General features: G+C 35.7%; 1 protein-coding gene across 1 annotated transcript in view; it reads left to right on the forward strand.

Moving 5' to 3' along the window:
- Positions 1–851: 851 nt before the first annotated feature.
- The window catches only part of LOC126971157 (EF-hand domain-containing protein 1-like), a 70,011-nt gene continuing 54,216 nt past the window's right edge, over positions 852–16,646 (forward strand). The window contains exons 1-3 of the mRNA XM_050817310.1: positions 852–958; positions 2,205–2,398; positions 5,406–5,622. Of these exons, the coding sequence (XP_050673267.1) occupies positions 2,211–2,398; positions 5,406–5,622 (405 nt within the window). The 5' untranslated portion in view covers positions 852–958; positions 2,205–2,210. The remainder of the gene's footprint in view (positions 959–2,204; positions 2,399–5,405; positions 5,623–16,646) is intronic.

Below are 16,646 nucleotides of genomic sequence, written 5' to 3' on the forward strand. Positions count from 1 at the left end.
TCTAGCGCATACTATATAAGCCTATATCTTGTCCCAATCTCTTGTTAATTATTGAAATGAATCCATTCAGTCAAAGAGGATGTAAATACTACTGAATAAGAGGCGGGACTGCCTGAGTGAAAATTGAAAATTAGTTTAGTATGAAACTTGCAGTGATTTGACATAATTTTGAAATGGTAATTACAATAGTAAGGCGGCGTAGTATAATCCGGCTAAGTACGAGAGAGAAGTTGCTTAAAACGAAGTGGATTTCGGCTATCTCCGTTTTTTTACAAGATTATAGCCGTCATCTGTCAATCTATCAATGACTGTACGTTTCATACAATCGAGTGAATCGCTTTTTTCTTACGGCCGTTCCCAATATAATATCTACAGATAGAGACAAATTACTACCTTCTACTGTCAGTAATTAGCTGTCAATAATTTGAAGCTGTCCCAATACACCCTATAAGTCATTCTTATCGCCTTATATTGGGACGCGTGAATTACAATACATAACATACAAACTTCTATCGCTATACGTCGTCCCATTGACAGACAGCGTGTACGGATAACGGTGAGCTACCGTCGATAAGTTTATTGGGACAGAAAATTCAACGATAGTTACGATTTTTATCTCTTTAGATATATATATATCTCTTAAGATAGACTGAATATTGGGAATTGCCGTAAGTAAATAGGCAAAAAGCACATTCAAATTTATAATTACTAGATGTGCCGTTAGATGTCACTTTTTGTACCGAATTAACAATGTGTTGTATTTTAGTTTGTACCTACTTCAAATCATCTTTGCCGTTACCAAAGTTTCTGTATCCAAGCAACGTGATTGTTTAGTTTTCAACAGCTGTTCTCAAGACAACGACATTGTCAATCCGGCATTGATTTCCAGTTAATGAACAGGAATTTTGAGGAAATTTTTATAATTTATTGAATCAGTATAGTTTTTGAAGGCACAAAGGTAAAGTTAATCTTAATACTTTCACGCTATTTTGATTTTTAATCACACAATGTGGATTGTAGATAACATAAAATTATCTGGGCCCTCTGGGCCCATTTGTTTTGCCACAACACTTCTTTCAACTAATGGTCTTACATTATTATTATTTTATTATTCGCTTTTGATTTTTTTATAGGTTTGAAAATAAAGGGGGTTTTTGTTATAAAATTTTAACTTAAGAATACCACTACCTACAAATTCCAAGTTGTCGCGACGTGAATGTATACTGTTTCTAATTAGCTATCTAATTATTAGGAGACATTTTTAGGGTTCCCTACCCGAATGGCCTATTACTAATACTCGGTTGCTCGTCTGTCTGTCAGCTGTCAGCTGTTCATAAACCGCAATAGCTGGACAGCTCGGGATTTTGGTACCTAGATGTTAAGTCTTACGCATTGATTAATGGTTCAGAACAACTCTGTAGGTATCTAGGTAACCATCATAGGTGGTAAAGTTACCTAACCTAACATTCACACACATTTAAATTTGTTTTTCTCTGAATCTGTGATATCAAGCTGAAAAATATTTTTGTGAATGAAAATAGAATTATCAAGCTTTAACTTATGCTAAGCTACAAAAATATTTGCAAATCGCGTGTACACATACATACAACATCACAGGTTTGTTATGATAGCGAGCGCGCTACACGCATCGGCTGGCCGACTACTTTCACCGCACCTGCGTTCTGCACATACGTAAATGCATATTATGCTGTGAAATTCATATTTCATGACCGCACCCGCCGCCGCACCGCGAGTTAGTGTGAACAAGCACTAATTGAGGCGCCGGCCGCTGATACAAATGTTACTATCATCCTGTGCCATAGGACCTCCACTCATTTAGCTATTCTTTGTGTTTTTTTTATGAAAATAAGGGACATGACGAGCAGTACGTTCAGCTGATGGTAATTGATACGCTCTGCCCATTACAATGCAATGCCGTTTAGGATTCTTGAAAATTCCCAAAAGTTCTGAGCGGCACTACAACTGCGCTCGTCACCTTGAGACAAGATGTGAAGTCTCATTTGTCCAGTAATTTCACTAGCTACGGCGCCCTTCAGACCGAAACAAAGTAATGCTTACACATTACTCCTTCACGGTAGAAATGAGCACTGGTGTGGTTTATAATATAGCCGACATCTTGTGCAAATGAGCCTACCACTGGTGTAGTTTGAGTTTCAAATTCTTATGACTAATGTTTTCTACAGTTTATAATGGCGTGGGGCCTGCCAAAGCTACCGGGGCTGACGTTCCCAGACCCAACAAAGACCCAGCATCACATGCGAAGCTCGCTACGCTATTATCAGGGCCATAGGTTCCCTGATACCTTGATTCGAGGACCAGGTGGAACTGATACTGATGTGGACAGCAACGCTTTTGCCCTGCCCGAGGATTCAGTTAAGTATGTCGAATTGTATTTTTTCTATCTAAAAGGAGGACAAACGGGTCACCTGGTGTTAAGTGATCACCGCCGCCCACATTCTCTTTCAAGACCAGAGGAATCACAGGAGCGTTGCCGGCTTTTAAGGAAGGTGGACGTGCTTTTTTTGAAGGAACGCATGTCGTATAGTACCGGAAACACCGCACAAGAAAGCTCATTCCACAGGTTTGTTGTACGTGGAAGAAAGCTCCTTGAAAACCGCACTGTGGAAGACCGCCATGCAACCAGATGGCGGGGATGATCTTATCCTAACTTGTGGCGTGTCGTGTGAAGGTGGAATTCGGGGAAATTATTATTACAGTTTCTAGCAAACTCCCTAATTTGCTTACTTAATGATATTAAGAATATATTGAAATGCAACACAGTTAACATTATTATTTTTTTGAAGCATATAAAGACACGAGAGTCCATTGGTGTGTAACGGGCACAATTCCAAGACTCTGTACCAACTCTGAAAACTCCCTCACAGAAGAACCCAATACCAGTACACTACCTAGCTAACCCCAGAATACATTGAAAAGATTGAGGGAAAAAATTCGATCAAATTGTTAGAATGCAACGTTAACGAAATCTAAATAAATCGGGCGAATTTGCATGCCATTACTCATGGTTCTATGATAAGTAAAGTTGATAGAAATTAATTGGAAAAGAGTTACGTAGTGTATGTACGTGATGTTTGCTGCGATAGTAAAATCTAGAACAGACGATGTTGGCGCGTACAAATGAGAGCCGGTAGGAGGTAATTAAAGCCCCATAACTCACTGGCATTGTTGCGTGGCAAGCTCGCAATATGTTCCATAATTAACTGTATTAAAAGTGGTTCAAGCTTATGTGAACGGTAGTGCGATTATTAAATTAACTTGTTTCAGCAAATGCTATTAAGGTAGGCAATTTGCAGAGAATTGCGAAAATCGTTTCAATATTAACCGTTGGTATTTTGACATTTAAATGAAATCAATTTTTGAAGATATACTTCTTTAGGCGCGTTATGAAAATATGATGAGAAAATTTATTGAATTAGGCGTTACTTTACGGAAATCCATAATTATACAAATGATTTAAGTTTTCTTTAGTGTTAATTCCGCCAATATTTATTTATAAAAATCAATTCGACACACACACAATTCGACTCCTCTCGTCTCAGTCGACTCTCGTGCCAGATTTTGGCGAGACAACACGTCCTCAGGATGCCTCGTGTAGAGGCGAAACATGTGTCGAATTGTTTTTTAAAAACAAATATTGGCGGAATTAACCCTTAAAGAAAACTTAAATCATTTGTATAATATGATGAGAGTTAAATTTTAAGGCGGATCACTGTAACACGACGACCGTTTCTTTGTTCATCCCCCAACGATAGACGACCGCGCTTAAATTCGTAATGCTAACGGTAGATGGTTGCTTTAGCAGAGCCTTCATCCATAAACGCCATTTGAATTCCATCAAATGACTCGTATGGCTTGGCCACATTTGAAATCATACCAAATCATCGCCCAAAAATGTTTACGACGCAGATCCATTTTACAATGGGACACGGTAATTCAATTTAGCTCTCAAAAACCATGGAGGGTTATTTGACAGTCAAACAATGTTAATTTTACTCTTAAATGATTGCACATTTGTCAATAATTACAATTAGCCAGGGCTTCATACCAATTTTTTTTTCGCAAAACTTTCGTAGTGTCCTGGTACATCGAAAGAGCTAATACTAAGTAATAGGAATTCGGTTGCTATACTAGGCTAGTATAAATTTCGTTTTACATATTTTTTTCTCAAACATATATGGAAATATTGTCATTATTTTCGAAGAAAGAACACGCGAAGTATCGTATTTTCGGACAAAGAAAACGAAATCCATTGCAGGAGCGATTTTTGAATTTGCAACATTTCAATTTACAATGCTCCTGCTATGTTGTACGAAACGGCGTGCTGTGGTTATTAAATACTCTTTGATCGGATCTCTTTTGTCATTCTTGCGTTTCCCTGTCGGCACAGATGACAAAAAAAAAACTGAAAATTCGCCTTAACTTGTAATTTACATACCTACTTAAAAAATATAAAAAAAGCCAAAAACATTATGGGCAATTTATTCCATGCTGAAATATACAGTTCATGTTAAAAACGGCACAAACTTGAAAAATTATGGGAATTTAACTACTTTTAATTTATATATAAAAAGTGCGTTTTATTTCCCTGCATTCTTTTGTGAAATGACAATTGCCTGTGTCGTATTTAGTGAAGTCCTTGCCTACGGCACGGCCTTCAAACTAATACTCGACCTGCAATTGCCTACTTCCCGGCCTTTGCGATAATGTTCTATTATTTTACAACACTTAGTGAATTTTATTCAATGTTTAATGCACCTTTTTACCCATTTATTCAGTTCTTATATATACTAAGTCGCATCTAATAAACGACACTAGCAGTATTACGCAAGCATTAATACCACACTTATAGAATAGCATAAAATTGGAAACCTGCTTTCAAAATTTATAAGCCTATATAGATTTCCTGGTTGGGTACCTATCACTCGGAGAAAAGTGCAATTCTACTCGAATGAGTTGAGGCCCTCGATTTCGTCTCATTTCTACTATTTGTGTAGGTTTTCAGTTTTAAGTATGAGTTATCCTGTATCTGAAAATACTCAAATGTTTCTGAACCACAGCGCGAGCTGTCCCGTAATGAGCTACGATGAAAACCAGCGCTGTACCACTTCCTACAGCATACGCTGAGCGGTTTCCATTTTCGCATCATTCTTGATTCTACCTATTATATATTTTTATAAATACTACTTTACTTTAAGCGATATTGTTACGTTTTAAGTTTAGATGTTAATGAGACTTTGTAAATTTATACGCTAAAATTCCTTGTTTAACTTTAATTTGATAAATTTATATTTGCTTGTGTGATATGAGATAAATATATCTATGTCTATAGAATCGCTAACTTATTTCTTGCTCATGTATTTCAGTTTTGACCCGTCACTGACGTACGGAAGAGTGAAACAGGCGGCGCCACCGGCTGTTATCCCGCACTGGGTCCATTACGACAAGCGGTGCCTCAACTTCACAGCGTTCTTCAAGCAACCGGTGTACGAGAACCCGGATGAGCACTACAGGATCCGCGTCGTCAACATAGTCTACTTCCTGGAAGATGATACGATGACTGTGTCCGAGCCGAAAGTTAAGGTAAGAAGTTATCTAAGGGTGCGTCCAAAGTACGCGCGGCAAACTATCGAACGTAGACGGGGTCGCTTGAACGTGCCCCGGAGCGAGGATTGCCGCGCTCGAACGTGCCGCAGGGCGAGGATTGCCGCACTTGAACGTGGCACGGGGCGATCCGCTCGCTGTCGGTTTTTGAGACCTCATCAAAGGAGCGTCTGTCGTTCGCTCGCGCGCAGTTGGGACGGTTGTAGTTTTGGCTCCCGTGGCGAATACATAAAAATAGACGATTGACTGATTGATACTCATAAAACGTATTGCAGGCTAGTATAGAAGTCTCCACGTGCCAGAAATTGTAAATTTATTGCTAATTTACCAGTGGAAGGCCCCTTTAAGAATCTACGATTGACGCAGCCTCACGTTGATATATCAAAAGAAAATGCTATCATATAATAGAAAATAATATATGTTATATAATATGTTCTCGTAAGAATACCAACACAGACAACGACGTGAACAATAATATCTCTATGCGGCCGTTCCCTCATGAGAATCCTGGTCATCATGGGCTGAGGATGCTGGTGCTGAGATACCTCTCATGACGTGCATTTCTTACAACGGAGCAATAGTTAGGCGATGGTACGCCTTTTACTCTGGTTTACCCGTCCGCGGGTTCGTTTGCCATCAGTGTTCCCACATGAGTGTACTAATATTGCACGTCAGGTGTATAGCTACATATATACTGCTATAAGCATTTGAGTGACGCGAACTCAAGAGATTTCACCCTTCCAAAAATGTCTAACTATATATATATTTATTTATTTATATAATTATTTATTTACCGGTCAAGAAGAGCGTGTCGGTGAACCCGAACCCATAATATTTTCCCCTTCCCTACAAAAGTGCCCATAGCAGCTAAACATGTTGTTACTTCAAAAACTTGCCAAAAAGTATCCTAATAGGGTTTAAGAATTACACCATAGGCGCGCCAATATCATGGCAGCTTCTTTTTAATATACCAATTGAAATAAACTTTATAGCAATGCTATTGGAGTATAAAATAATAATATACAATATCACACCCGTATAAATAAGATTGTTACTTCACCACTAGAACTTTTGTGCTTGTACAAGTTTTTCCATCAGATAATGATCAACTTTTCTGTGAGGGCTGACGTTAGATTCCCCCGTCAGGTGTCTTCATGAGCCATATATCAGAGCGAACGATAAAGTCAAAGGCACATTTGTCAGGAAAGTAGCGACTACCAAGTGTCGGTTCTTGCCTCGTGTAGATCGATCAATCACCTGAGAAATTGTCTGCATAAAAAGTTTCATTCGGCAATTCCTCACTTTGACGAAAACGTGGATCATTTTTGGTAATGAGTTTTGGCTTTTTTATTACCAATACCAATGGAATTCTGCGTATAGGTTTTTAGATTTTTTGGACTGATTTTTGATATTACTATTTGATTGAAGACTTACACTTAGAATGACAATACTGCGATTAGGTTTTTTTATGGAAGAATAAAGCGAGCGTGACCTGATGTTAAATGATCACCGCCCACATTCTCTGTTGCAAGAGGATTCACAGGAGCGTATCTCTTGAGAAAACTTTATGCACATTTTTGAAGGTACCCATGTCGTATCGTTCTGGGTAACACTGCTTGGTTGTACGAGGCAAGAAGTTCCTTGAAACCCGCACAGTGGAGGAACGCCATACATCCTGGAGGATGGTGGGGATGATAACCTAATTAGTAGCGTGTCGTGCTAAGAGGGAATTCGGCGGCAGGAATCACGTCGAACAGCTCTTCAGAACACGGCTCAGATAAATGCTGTAGAAGACACAATGAAGGGCCGTCTCTACGCAACGCCAAGTGATCTAGCCGTGCAAGACCAGAGATGACAGCAATACTCCATATGTGACCAGACCTGCGCTTTGTAGAGCGCTAGAATGTGGGCCGGCTTGAAGTATTGCCGGGCTTTTTTTATGACACCCAGCTTCTTCGAAGCCAATTTGACTTTGCCCTCGAGATGACCGCAGCATTGGCAATCGCTCTAGATTCCGATACTAGGCGAAGCTATAAGGGAAGTGTTGTCGAAGAGGGGTGATACGAAAAATATGATTTTTTAGTGGTAACCGCGGAAACTTGAGTCTTCTGGGGAATAAATTGAATGAGGTTCTTTTTTTCCATATCGACATTATCAAGAGAGGACTCGGTAGAAGACACAAGTTGTTTTTTCCGGCACAGGTCGACGATTTCCTGAGAGAGACCTGCATGGGCAGTGTATACGGTATCTTCAGTACTGTCGTCTGCATAGCACACTACTGGTTTACAAAATAGGACTGTCAAAGAGTAGTCCACGGTGCATCGCTCGCCATTCGTACCTACTACTTGTATTTTTATATGAACTAGGAGTACAGCGGTGCTATTCAAACCTATCCTGTCTTGCAATACCAGAGGAAACGGAGCGCTTACTGTTTTTTAATTGTTAAAAAAAATCAAAAAATATAAAATCACGTAGGTCTAAGAATGACACAAGAAGCCTAGCGAAACTCTTAGAAAAAAGCGATTCACTCGATTTTAATGAAACGGGCAGTCATTGACAGATTGACAGATGACGGCTATAATCTTGTAAAAAAAAGCGGCCAAGCGCGACTCGGATTCGCAAGAAGCAGCAAGTAACAGAATATAAAAGTTCTTGTTGTTCGTTGCAACTTTGATCGATGTTTCAATAATAGTGTATATTTTTTCAAATAAGTTATTTATAACAAGTTTTATGACATATTAAAAAAACTACTTACTAGTTCTCGTTTTAACCACCATTTTCGGTGGAAGTTTGCATGGTAATGTACATCATATCTTTTTTAATTTTATCATTCTCTTATTTTAGAAGTGACAGGGGCCTCCCCTGGGAAACACATTTTACCACTTTGGAACTGTCTCTCGCACAAACTACAAAGCTTAGGAAAAATTATATTACCTATAATACTAATTGTGACGTCAACAGTAGTGACGTCAAACCTTTTAGAAATAATACAGAGGTTTCTTTCCTCGTCAGATATATTATGTGAAAATAACTTTGGAAAAAGATTGTATAACAATTAATATAGTTTGCTCGTCTAGGAATTACAGCGAGTAAACTCTTACAAATCGCCCCCAAGCGTGATTTTATAACAAGACTTAGAGAACAATAAAATCAACAAATAAACAAGTAACTTAGCACCAGCTAGGTTAGGTATTAGAAATTACATCAAAAAGAGTTCTGAAGGAATGAATTTTAAGAAAAATAAAAGCCTTTTATGCAGGTCAACAAAGAAAATCAATTGCCTTGTACAACATAAAAAAGTTTGTAACTAACAAAAATCAGTTCCAACAAAATAAACCGCATTTTATTTCATTTGAAAACATTTCTAACAAAATATATAATTGCCAATTACTGACGGAAAGCATTCTTTGTATGAACTCGAATGGTTTCTTGAGAAAATAAGTATGTTGTTGTGGTATATTGTTACAATCGAAAGAACTTTAGCCGATTTGCCGATGAATATAGATTTAATCGCAATAACTTTAATTATCATATCTACCACAATACCATCCATACCATAAGACTTAGTATGGTACAATGTTTTCTCAATATATTCTTGATAATGTAATGTATGTACATAGGCACATAAGTGAATTTGCCAGAAACTGTCATAACCATAATGTTAACACCAGGAACAGACATAAACTTATGATGCCTACTACTAGGCTAAGTCGAGTTAGTCTTTTGTGGGGCGATGTATATGCTTTTACAACAAGATCCCAGAAAATGTTCAAAACAAAAGTATTACGTTATTCAAAAGAATTGTTAAAAAACGTTTGTGTGGTAAAGGTTACTATAACATAAATGACTTTCTTAATGATACCACAGATTGGGAATGGAGTGACCGCCCTCAGGCTACTAAACAATAAGTTTAATTGTACAATATTACTTTGTAAACATATTTATTCGATGAAAAAAAAAACCCGCTGAGTTTGTTGCACCCATTTTTCTCAGGTCTGAAGCATTCAGTTTGGAATGGGTGGTAGTTTTTGACTTTCAATAAGTGGTGTCACATCCTATTTTGAATAAAAATATTTGAATTTGAATTTATGCACATCACTAGTTGAATGTATACCTTAAATTTTTTACTCGTAACCAAACGTGAAATTACTCGTAGTGTGATCATTCGGACATTTAGATTTATTTATTTGGACGGTTAAAGCGTTGATCATTATAATCTTTGAAACGCGGGTTCGAATCTCACATCGTCCATGAGGCTTAGTTCAAATTAAATATGTGTTAAATATAGTTTAAGTATCTCCATAGATCAACATTATGTAATAACAATGTAGATGATAGAAAGGTGATGGTTATTATATCCGTCAACCAACTAAATAAATTCAAGAGAACTTACAAATACTTTCTTAATAATTACATGTTTAAACGCACTTATAGGCACCGAGATGAAGCTAACTACTTTTTGGCTGTACACTCGTGATACAAAATACGCAATTAAGAAAATAAAGGGTCGTTAAGACGTAAAGGTCCAACCCAATCACATAATGGTGTTCCGACCTATTCTGAAAAATAACATTCCCCAAGGAGCGATTGTTGTAATAAATCACACGCTCAAATATCTACTCTTGTTTCCTTATAGGTTCGAACTTGGTACGTTTTTGCTTATTTTGCTGCGGTATTTTATTAAATTAGCACTCAGAGTATCACACATTTAAATTAAATACATTTCGAACGAATAAATCGCGTCTAATTTTGCGTGTTCTAGCGACACAATGTCAAATTGTAATAACCTGTTTGCAATCAGAACTTTTATTTATTTTATTAATTTTAAACACAAATATTAAAAGACTCTATTTGTTCTTACGTGTGTGTCGATATCCTGTTGAGCCTCTCCAATATTAGGAAAATACTAGCATTTACTCGCAACTTTGTCCGCGTGCAATAATTACATAGGGCAGCATTTTTTAATATACCTACTCACTTTGCAAATAATAAACATACTAACTGCTGATGTTAATACTATTTTATAAAGTACTAACTATAGAAATGTCATCCCTATACATGTCTAAATTTTAAAAATGCTAGAACAAATATTTGTTTATTTCTTATCAAGTGCCTAAATACAAAGTCTCACGGTGTTATCTTCGATATTGACGAACTTTCATACAAACTTCCGCCCCTATTTCAACCTCGCCAAGCCTTTTATTCGCGATAAAAGGTAGCCTATGTCCATTCCCAAGCTCTTGTCTATCTATGCACAAGATTTCAACAAAATCGGTTCAGTTTTAGGCGTGAAAGTGTAACAAACAAACTAACATTCACATTTATAATATTATTAGCTGACCCGACAGACGTTGTTCTGAATTTCGTAGAATCCTTCTATGGCTGACCACTACTCGGCAAAAGGAATATTCCTGCCAAATTTCAACTGCCTTATTCATAATAAAACGCTTTTCGAAGGTATAAAGATATATTAGTTAAAACGTGTTTTAAGCCTATCGAACGTTCCAACAACTTTGAGCGGGAAGCTATTTAACACATTATTTAACGAACAGCTGATCGATGTCGTCCATGTTTTTTTTTTCGTTCGAGTGCTTAAAATAGTTAGAAGGGTCATACGAGTAGATACAAGTCACGATATAAGTCACGTCAGCTTTATCGAAGAGAAAATGAGCGTTTTAGCTCTAATATGCGATTATGAATACCATTTTTTAACAAGCGTATATAAGCTATGTTTTAAATCTCCGCTAAGTCATTATGAGTAAGACAGCAAGTCTCTACGCCTTATGGCTCCAAAGATATCGTGATGAGTCAATATATAGGTGGAAATCTCTGTGTATATAGAGTATAGATTGTACAGACTTTGACCTTTGGTATGTGTCCAAATTTTCAAATAGATCAGAAGTCTTGAACTGGGTTAAAATCACGTTTAAGGGTTCCCTTACATACGTATAAATATCATAAACTTAGTATACTAACGTAATACACAAAAATTTTCCTCATTACGGCGAGACTAAATTTAAAATGTTCATGTGAGCTATTTTTACAGATGTGTTAGTGAGTTAGTGAAGTGTGTAGTATTTTGCTTTTAAGCAATCCCTGTGACAAATTTTGATAAACGGCTTAATATTCACGTATAGAATATTTTACACATTTTATTTTGAATTAATGTAATCTTAAGAAAATAGGGTGTTTACTGGGTATATAAAATCTAATATTTAGTTTTTAGTGCTTATGTTCTACGAAAATAAACGGTATATATATTAGTAGTATTGAAGAATCTATTTTAACCTATGAAATGTTTCTTTAGTTGGATTGTTGCTATATTATATAACAACACATTCTAATACAGAACTCGATTCCATTACATATATTTTTTAATTAATATCCGTTAAAGCGCAATCCAATTTGACAGGAGACTAATGGACACTAAATTGTTTCCAAACGGTTTCATGGTTTTGATCTATTCCGTCACTTCTCACACCTAGGTTTTTATGTAAGGACAGTTATCCCATTTTCACACAGGGTTCCTCTTTTACACTAGTATACTAAGTATATGATAAATAATATAGACGAGACTAATTAACATCAAAAAACAGTTGACTGTGGCTTAATACGGCTACATAATTTATACCCAGTAGTAAATCATATTTGTACGTTAATTGGATGATATTTAAAGCACGAAAATTATTTGCAAAGATAGCACAAAGCGTGTATTGGAACAGATAAATCAAATTGTAATACGAACTTCAGCATCCGCGGTGGGGTTTTTGATACGGTTGTGACGCCAGAAGTATCAGTGACAGGAATAATAATGGAATGAAACACAATGCCGAGTATTTCAAGTTTCATTATTTTAACAATATCGCTCATTGATGTGGACTGCCAGTGCTTTATGGCATTGTCTATTGTAATTAAATTCTTCTCGCGGGTGTTATCTTGAAAAGAAGCTTCGTTGAAAGAAACTTCTGTAATGATATTTTATGAAATACCAACTTGAAGGTGGAGATTTTCTTTCAAGATTTTGAAGTGAAAACATCTGTAGCCGCGTTGCACACTTTTTGGTAAGGGAAAGTCTTATGGGTTCGCGTCACCGACTGGTGCAGGCGATAAGTAAATAATTAATGTTAGGCATATTTTGATTGGGTAAAATCTCGCGAGTTCTCGTCGCCGAAATGCTTATAGCAGTATATCTGTAGCTATACAGCTGACGTGTTGTGCAACATTAGTCTTGAAATTGTGTAATATCTTAAAATGTTGAAATAGTATTTTTGTTTGATAAGTATATTATTATACAAATGATTTAAGTTTTCTTTAGTGTTAATTCGACACGTGTTTCGCCTCTACACGAGGCATCCTCAGGACGTGTTGTCTCGCCAAAATCTGGCACGAGTAGCTCGTAAAGTAACGCCTAATTCAATAAAGTATATTATTGTCAAACTCAAAGTATTATTCTAACGGCAGTCTCTTCAACTGCAACTTTTTTTATTTTATTTCTTATGCATGTGGCGATACCTGTTCTGCAACATGCCTCTCTATTTTTATAATAGAAATTTATTTAAGTAATTTTTTTCATCATTTTTGTTTTACTCTTAATTTCTTTAAATTTATTATGTTTAATTGTTCAACTTTGTTATTCTTTCCGCACTATTGTAAATATTGTTTACACCTGTAAAGACATGTCATATTGTACTATCCCTTGTGTACTTGCTAAAATTTTAATTGATTTTTATGATATGTTGTTGGTGTAACTATCTAAATAAATAAATAAACTTTCGTTAATTAATAACGCTTCGATTATTTTTATATAGTCTCAATATTCTCGATTTGAGATTCAACGTATAAACCAATCTCTCATACCCTACCTATACATTCTACAAAAATTGAGGTTATGCAATATATGGGCAACAATCTATATTAAAACAGCTGATTTTTGAAATGCGATTATTTTTTTGCTGTATGATAATGATCGTACAAGCTTGGCAAAATCAGAAGTTTTCAAAAAAAAAATGAATCAGGCGTTACTTTGCGGAAATCCATAATTATACAAACGACTTAGGCTTTCTTTAGTGTTATCCCGTAAATAAAGTAAAAAATACCAACCTTCCACCAAATGCCAAATTATTGTCTCTCGATGTAGATAGTTTATTTACCTATTTACCAATGTTCCATATGAACAAAGTTTAATTATCCTTGATGACCTCTTTGAAAAACAGAGGATACATCCCGCTGAAAAGGTTGACATCATCAATCTTACTAGGTTATGTATGAAACAAAATTATTTTAAATTCAAAAATCAATTCTATCGCCAAAAGGAAGGATTAGCAATGGGATCACCATTAAGTCCAATTATGGCTGAAATATTTATGGATAATTTTGAGTGTAATTACGTGGTGAGAGACCCACATATACTGTTTTATTACCGATACGTTGACGACATAATAATTTGCTGGACAGGCACCGAACGTCAAATCGATCTATTCATTAATAAAATTAATAAGATCCACCCAAAAATTAAGTTTAAATTGGAATTCGAATCAAACCAATCTTTAAATTTTTTGGATTTAACATTAACAAGAGTAAATAATAAATTAGAATTCCAAATCTATAGAAAGCCGTCATATACAGATATTGCTATTCCCGCGTCATCTAGCCACCCCGTACAACATAAACTAGCGGCCTTCCGCTGCTATGTTCACAGATTAATGTCAGTCCCACTGTCCCGTGACAGCTTCGCAAAAGAACTTAATATAATATACCAAATCGCGGTTTCCAACGGCTATACAAAACAGTTAGTGAACAAATTAATTAAAAATAAACAAAAACATCTAATTAATTCAGAACTTTATCCCGTCCCACCACAATCAAATACAAAATATGTGGGTAGTTTGACATATATTGGTCCAATATCGGATAAAATAGCTAAAATATTTAGGAAAAACAATATTAATGTGTCCTTCCGAACGAATCACAATGTCAGCCGAATATGTAATGGCAAAGATCGATTAAATAATTCCGAAAAATCCGGCGTTTATAAACTAAGTTGTGACACTTGTAACGGGGTATATATAGGTCAAACAGGTCGAAATTTCGAAATTAGATTAAAGGAACATATTGCCGCATTTAGGAATAATCATCCCGAAAAATCACACTTCGCGAAACATTTAATTGATACAGGTCACTCACTCGGAGGCAATAATAATTTTAATATTTTACATATATGTGAAAAAGGATTTCGCTTTAATGTGTTAGAGCAATTAGAAATAATAAAACACAAAAATAACATGTTTACATTGTTGAATGAACAAACAAATTTAGTCCCATCACCTTTGTTACGTGTCTCTTCCGGGGGTAATACGTCACAACAGCCGACCAATCACAGCGCGTCATTTCATGGGACGAGGGTATAAAAGAGCGGCTTCCGGCTCATTTCATTCAGTCTCGTGCCAGATTTGGCGAGACAACACGTCCAGAGGATGCCTCGTGTAGAGGCGAAACACGTGTCGAATTGTTTTAAAAACAAATATTGGCGGAATTAACACTAAAGAAAGCCTAAGTCGTTTGTATAATATCAGAAGTCAAATGGAAAGAAGGAAAATATCAATAAAACAACGGGAAACACCCAAATGACAAATCGCGTAGGTACGCACAAACGATACTACGAAACGAGTGATTGACAATTGACATTCTAGACAACTCTGTGGCTATCAATGTCAGCGCAGATTAAAAATACAGAACGAGATTCAGAATCGACATTTTCTTCAATCGATTTCATTGTAATATTAAGTTGATATTTAATTTTTTTAACTAAAGACCTTTATATGTTAATTATAATGTATTTTTTAGGTACTTTAATTGAATCAATCATCTGGTGCAAGTGGTTTTGGGTTGAATTGTATTAATTCATCACATTAATCGATATCCCGAATTAGCAAATTTAATCGTGAAATTTAAAATATTGAAAAATTAATTTTAAGATTTCTCGTTTTCTAGATTGTGAATCAGGATAATTTTCTATATTTTGAAATAGAAAAATATGACAATTTTTTTAAACCTTATCTCAACTTATTACATTTTGGCCCAGAAATCCCCGTCTCCTTTATATCTTGTAAGGTGTAGCTATATCATATATTCCTACTACAACACAATTTCTCACTTTCCAAGATTTATTTCTTATGTTTGCGATAAGTAGCGCGGCACAGCTATCTTTTGTTTAAAGTAAAGTTAAAAGCTAAATATTTATTGGTCTGTTTTTGAATGTATAGTTATTTCATTTTATATTATTTAATATATTCATTTTATAGGTTAATTTAATATTTTCTTTGTAAAAACTTACTCCTAGGTTGTTTTGTTATCATTTTATGAGTTGTTTTAGACAGAAATCTATCTTCAATTAATAGATCTATATCAGTTGTTATAGATAGAATAAATTTAAGAAAGATTTCTGAAAATTTATTGAAGTAGGCGTTACTTTGCGGAAACCCATAATTATATAAATAATTTGAGATTTCTTTAGTGTTAATTCCGCCAATCATCATTCATCCTCAGGACGTGTGGTCTCGCCAAAATCTGGAGGCATCCTCAGTACGTGTTGTCTCGCCAAAATAGAGAGGCGAAACACGTGTCGAATTGTTTAAAGACAAATATTGGCGGAATTAACAATAAAGAAAACTCAAATCATTTATATATATAGATTTCTGTCTAAAACAACTGATAAAGTAAAACAATAAAAAAAAAACAAAAGATAATTTTCTAACTATCTTCACTCTTCTGATATTCGCACAAATCCTAAAATCCATTCACGTAACTTTCGGCGCAGCACTCTAATTCATCCTTAGGCTTAAAGTTTGCCAGACGAAGCCTTGTAGGCTTAAAACAATAGTTCCAATGGAAGCTTATTTTATGTATTATTCTCTTGAATTATATTAAGTAAAAAAAAATAATTAGTAGAGGATAGTAGGGACGTTACGCAGCATCGCACAAAGAGGACCACATATACATACCTG

This window comes from Leptidea sinapis, chromosome 23 (genome assembly GCF_905404315.1).
Source record: "Leptidea sinapis chromosome 23, ilLepSina1.1, whole genome shotgun sequence".
In the NCBI taxonomy this organism is placed as follows: Eukaryota; Metazoa; Arthropoda; class Insecta; order Lepidoptera; family Pieridae; genus Leptidea; species Leptidea sinapis.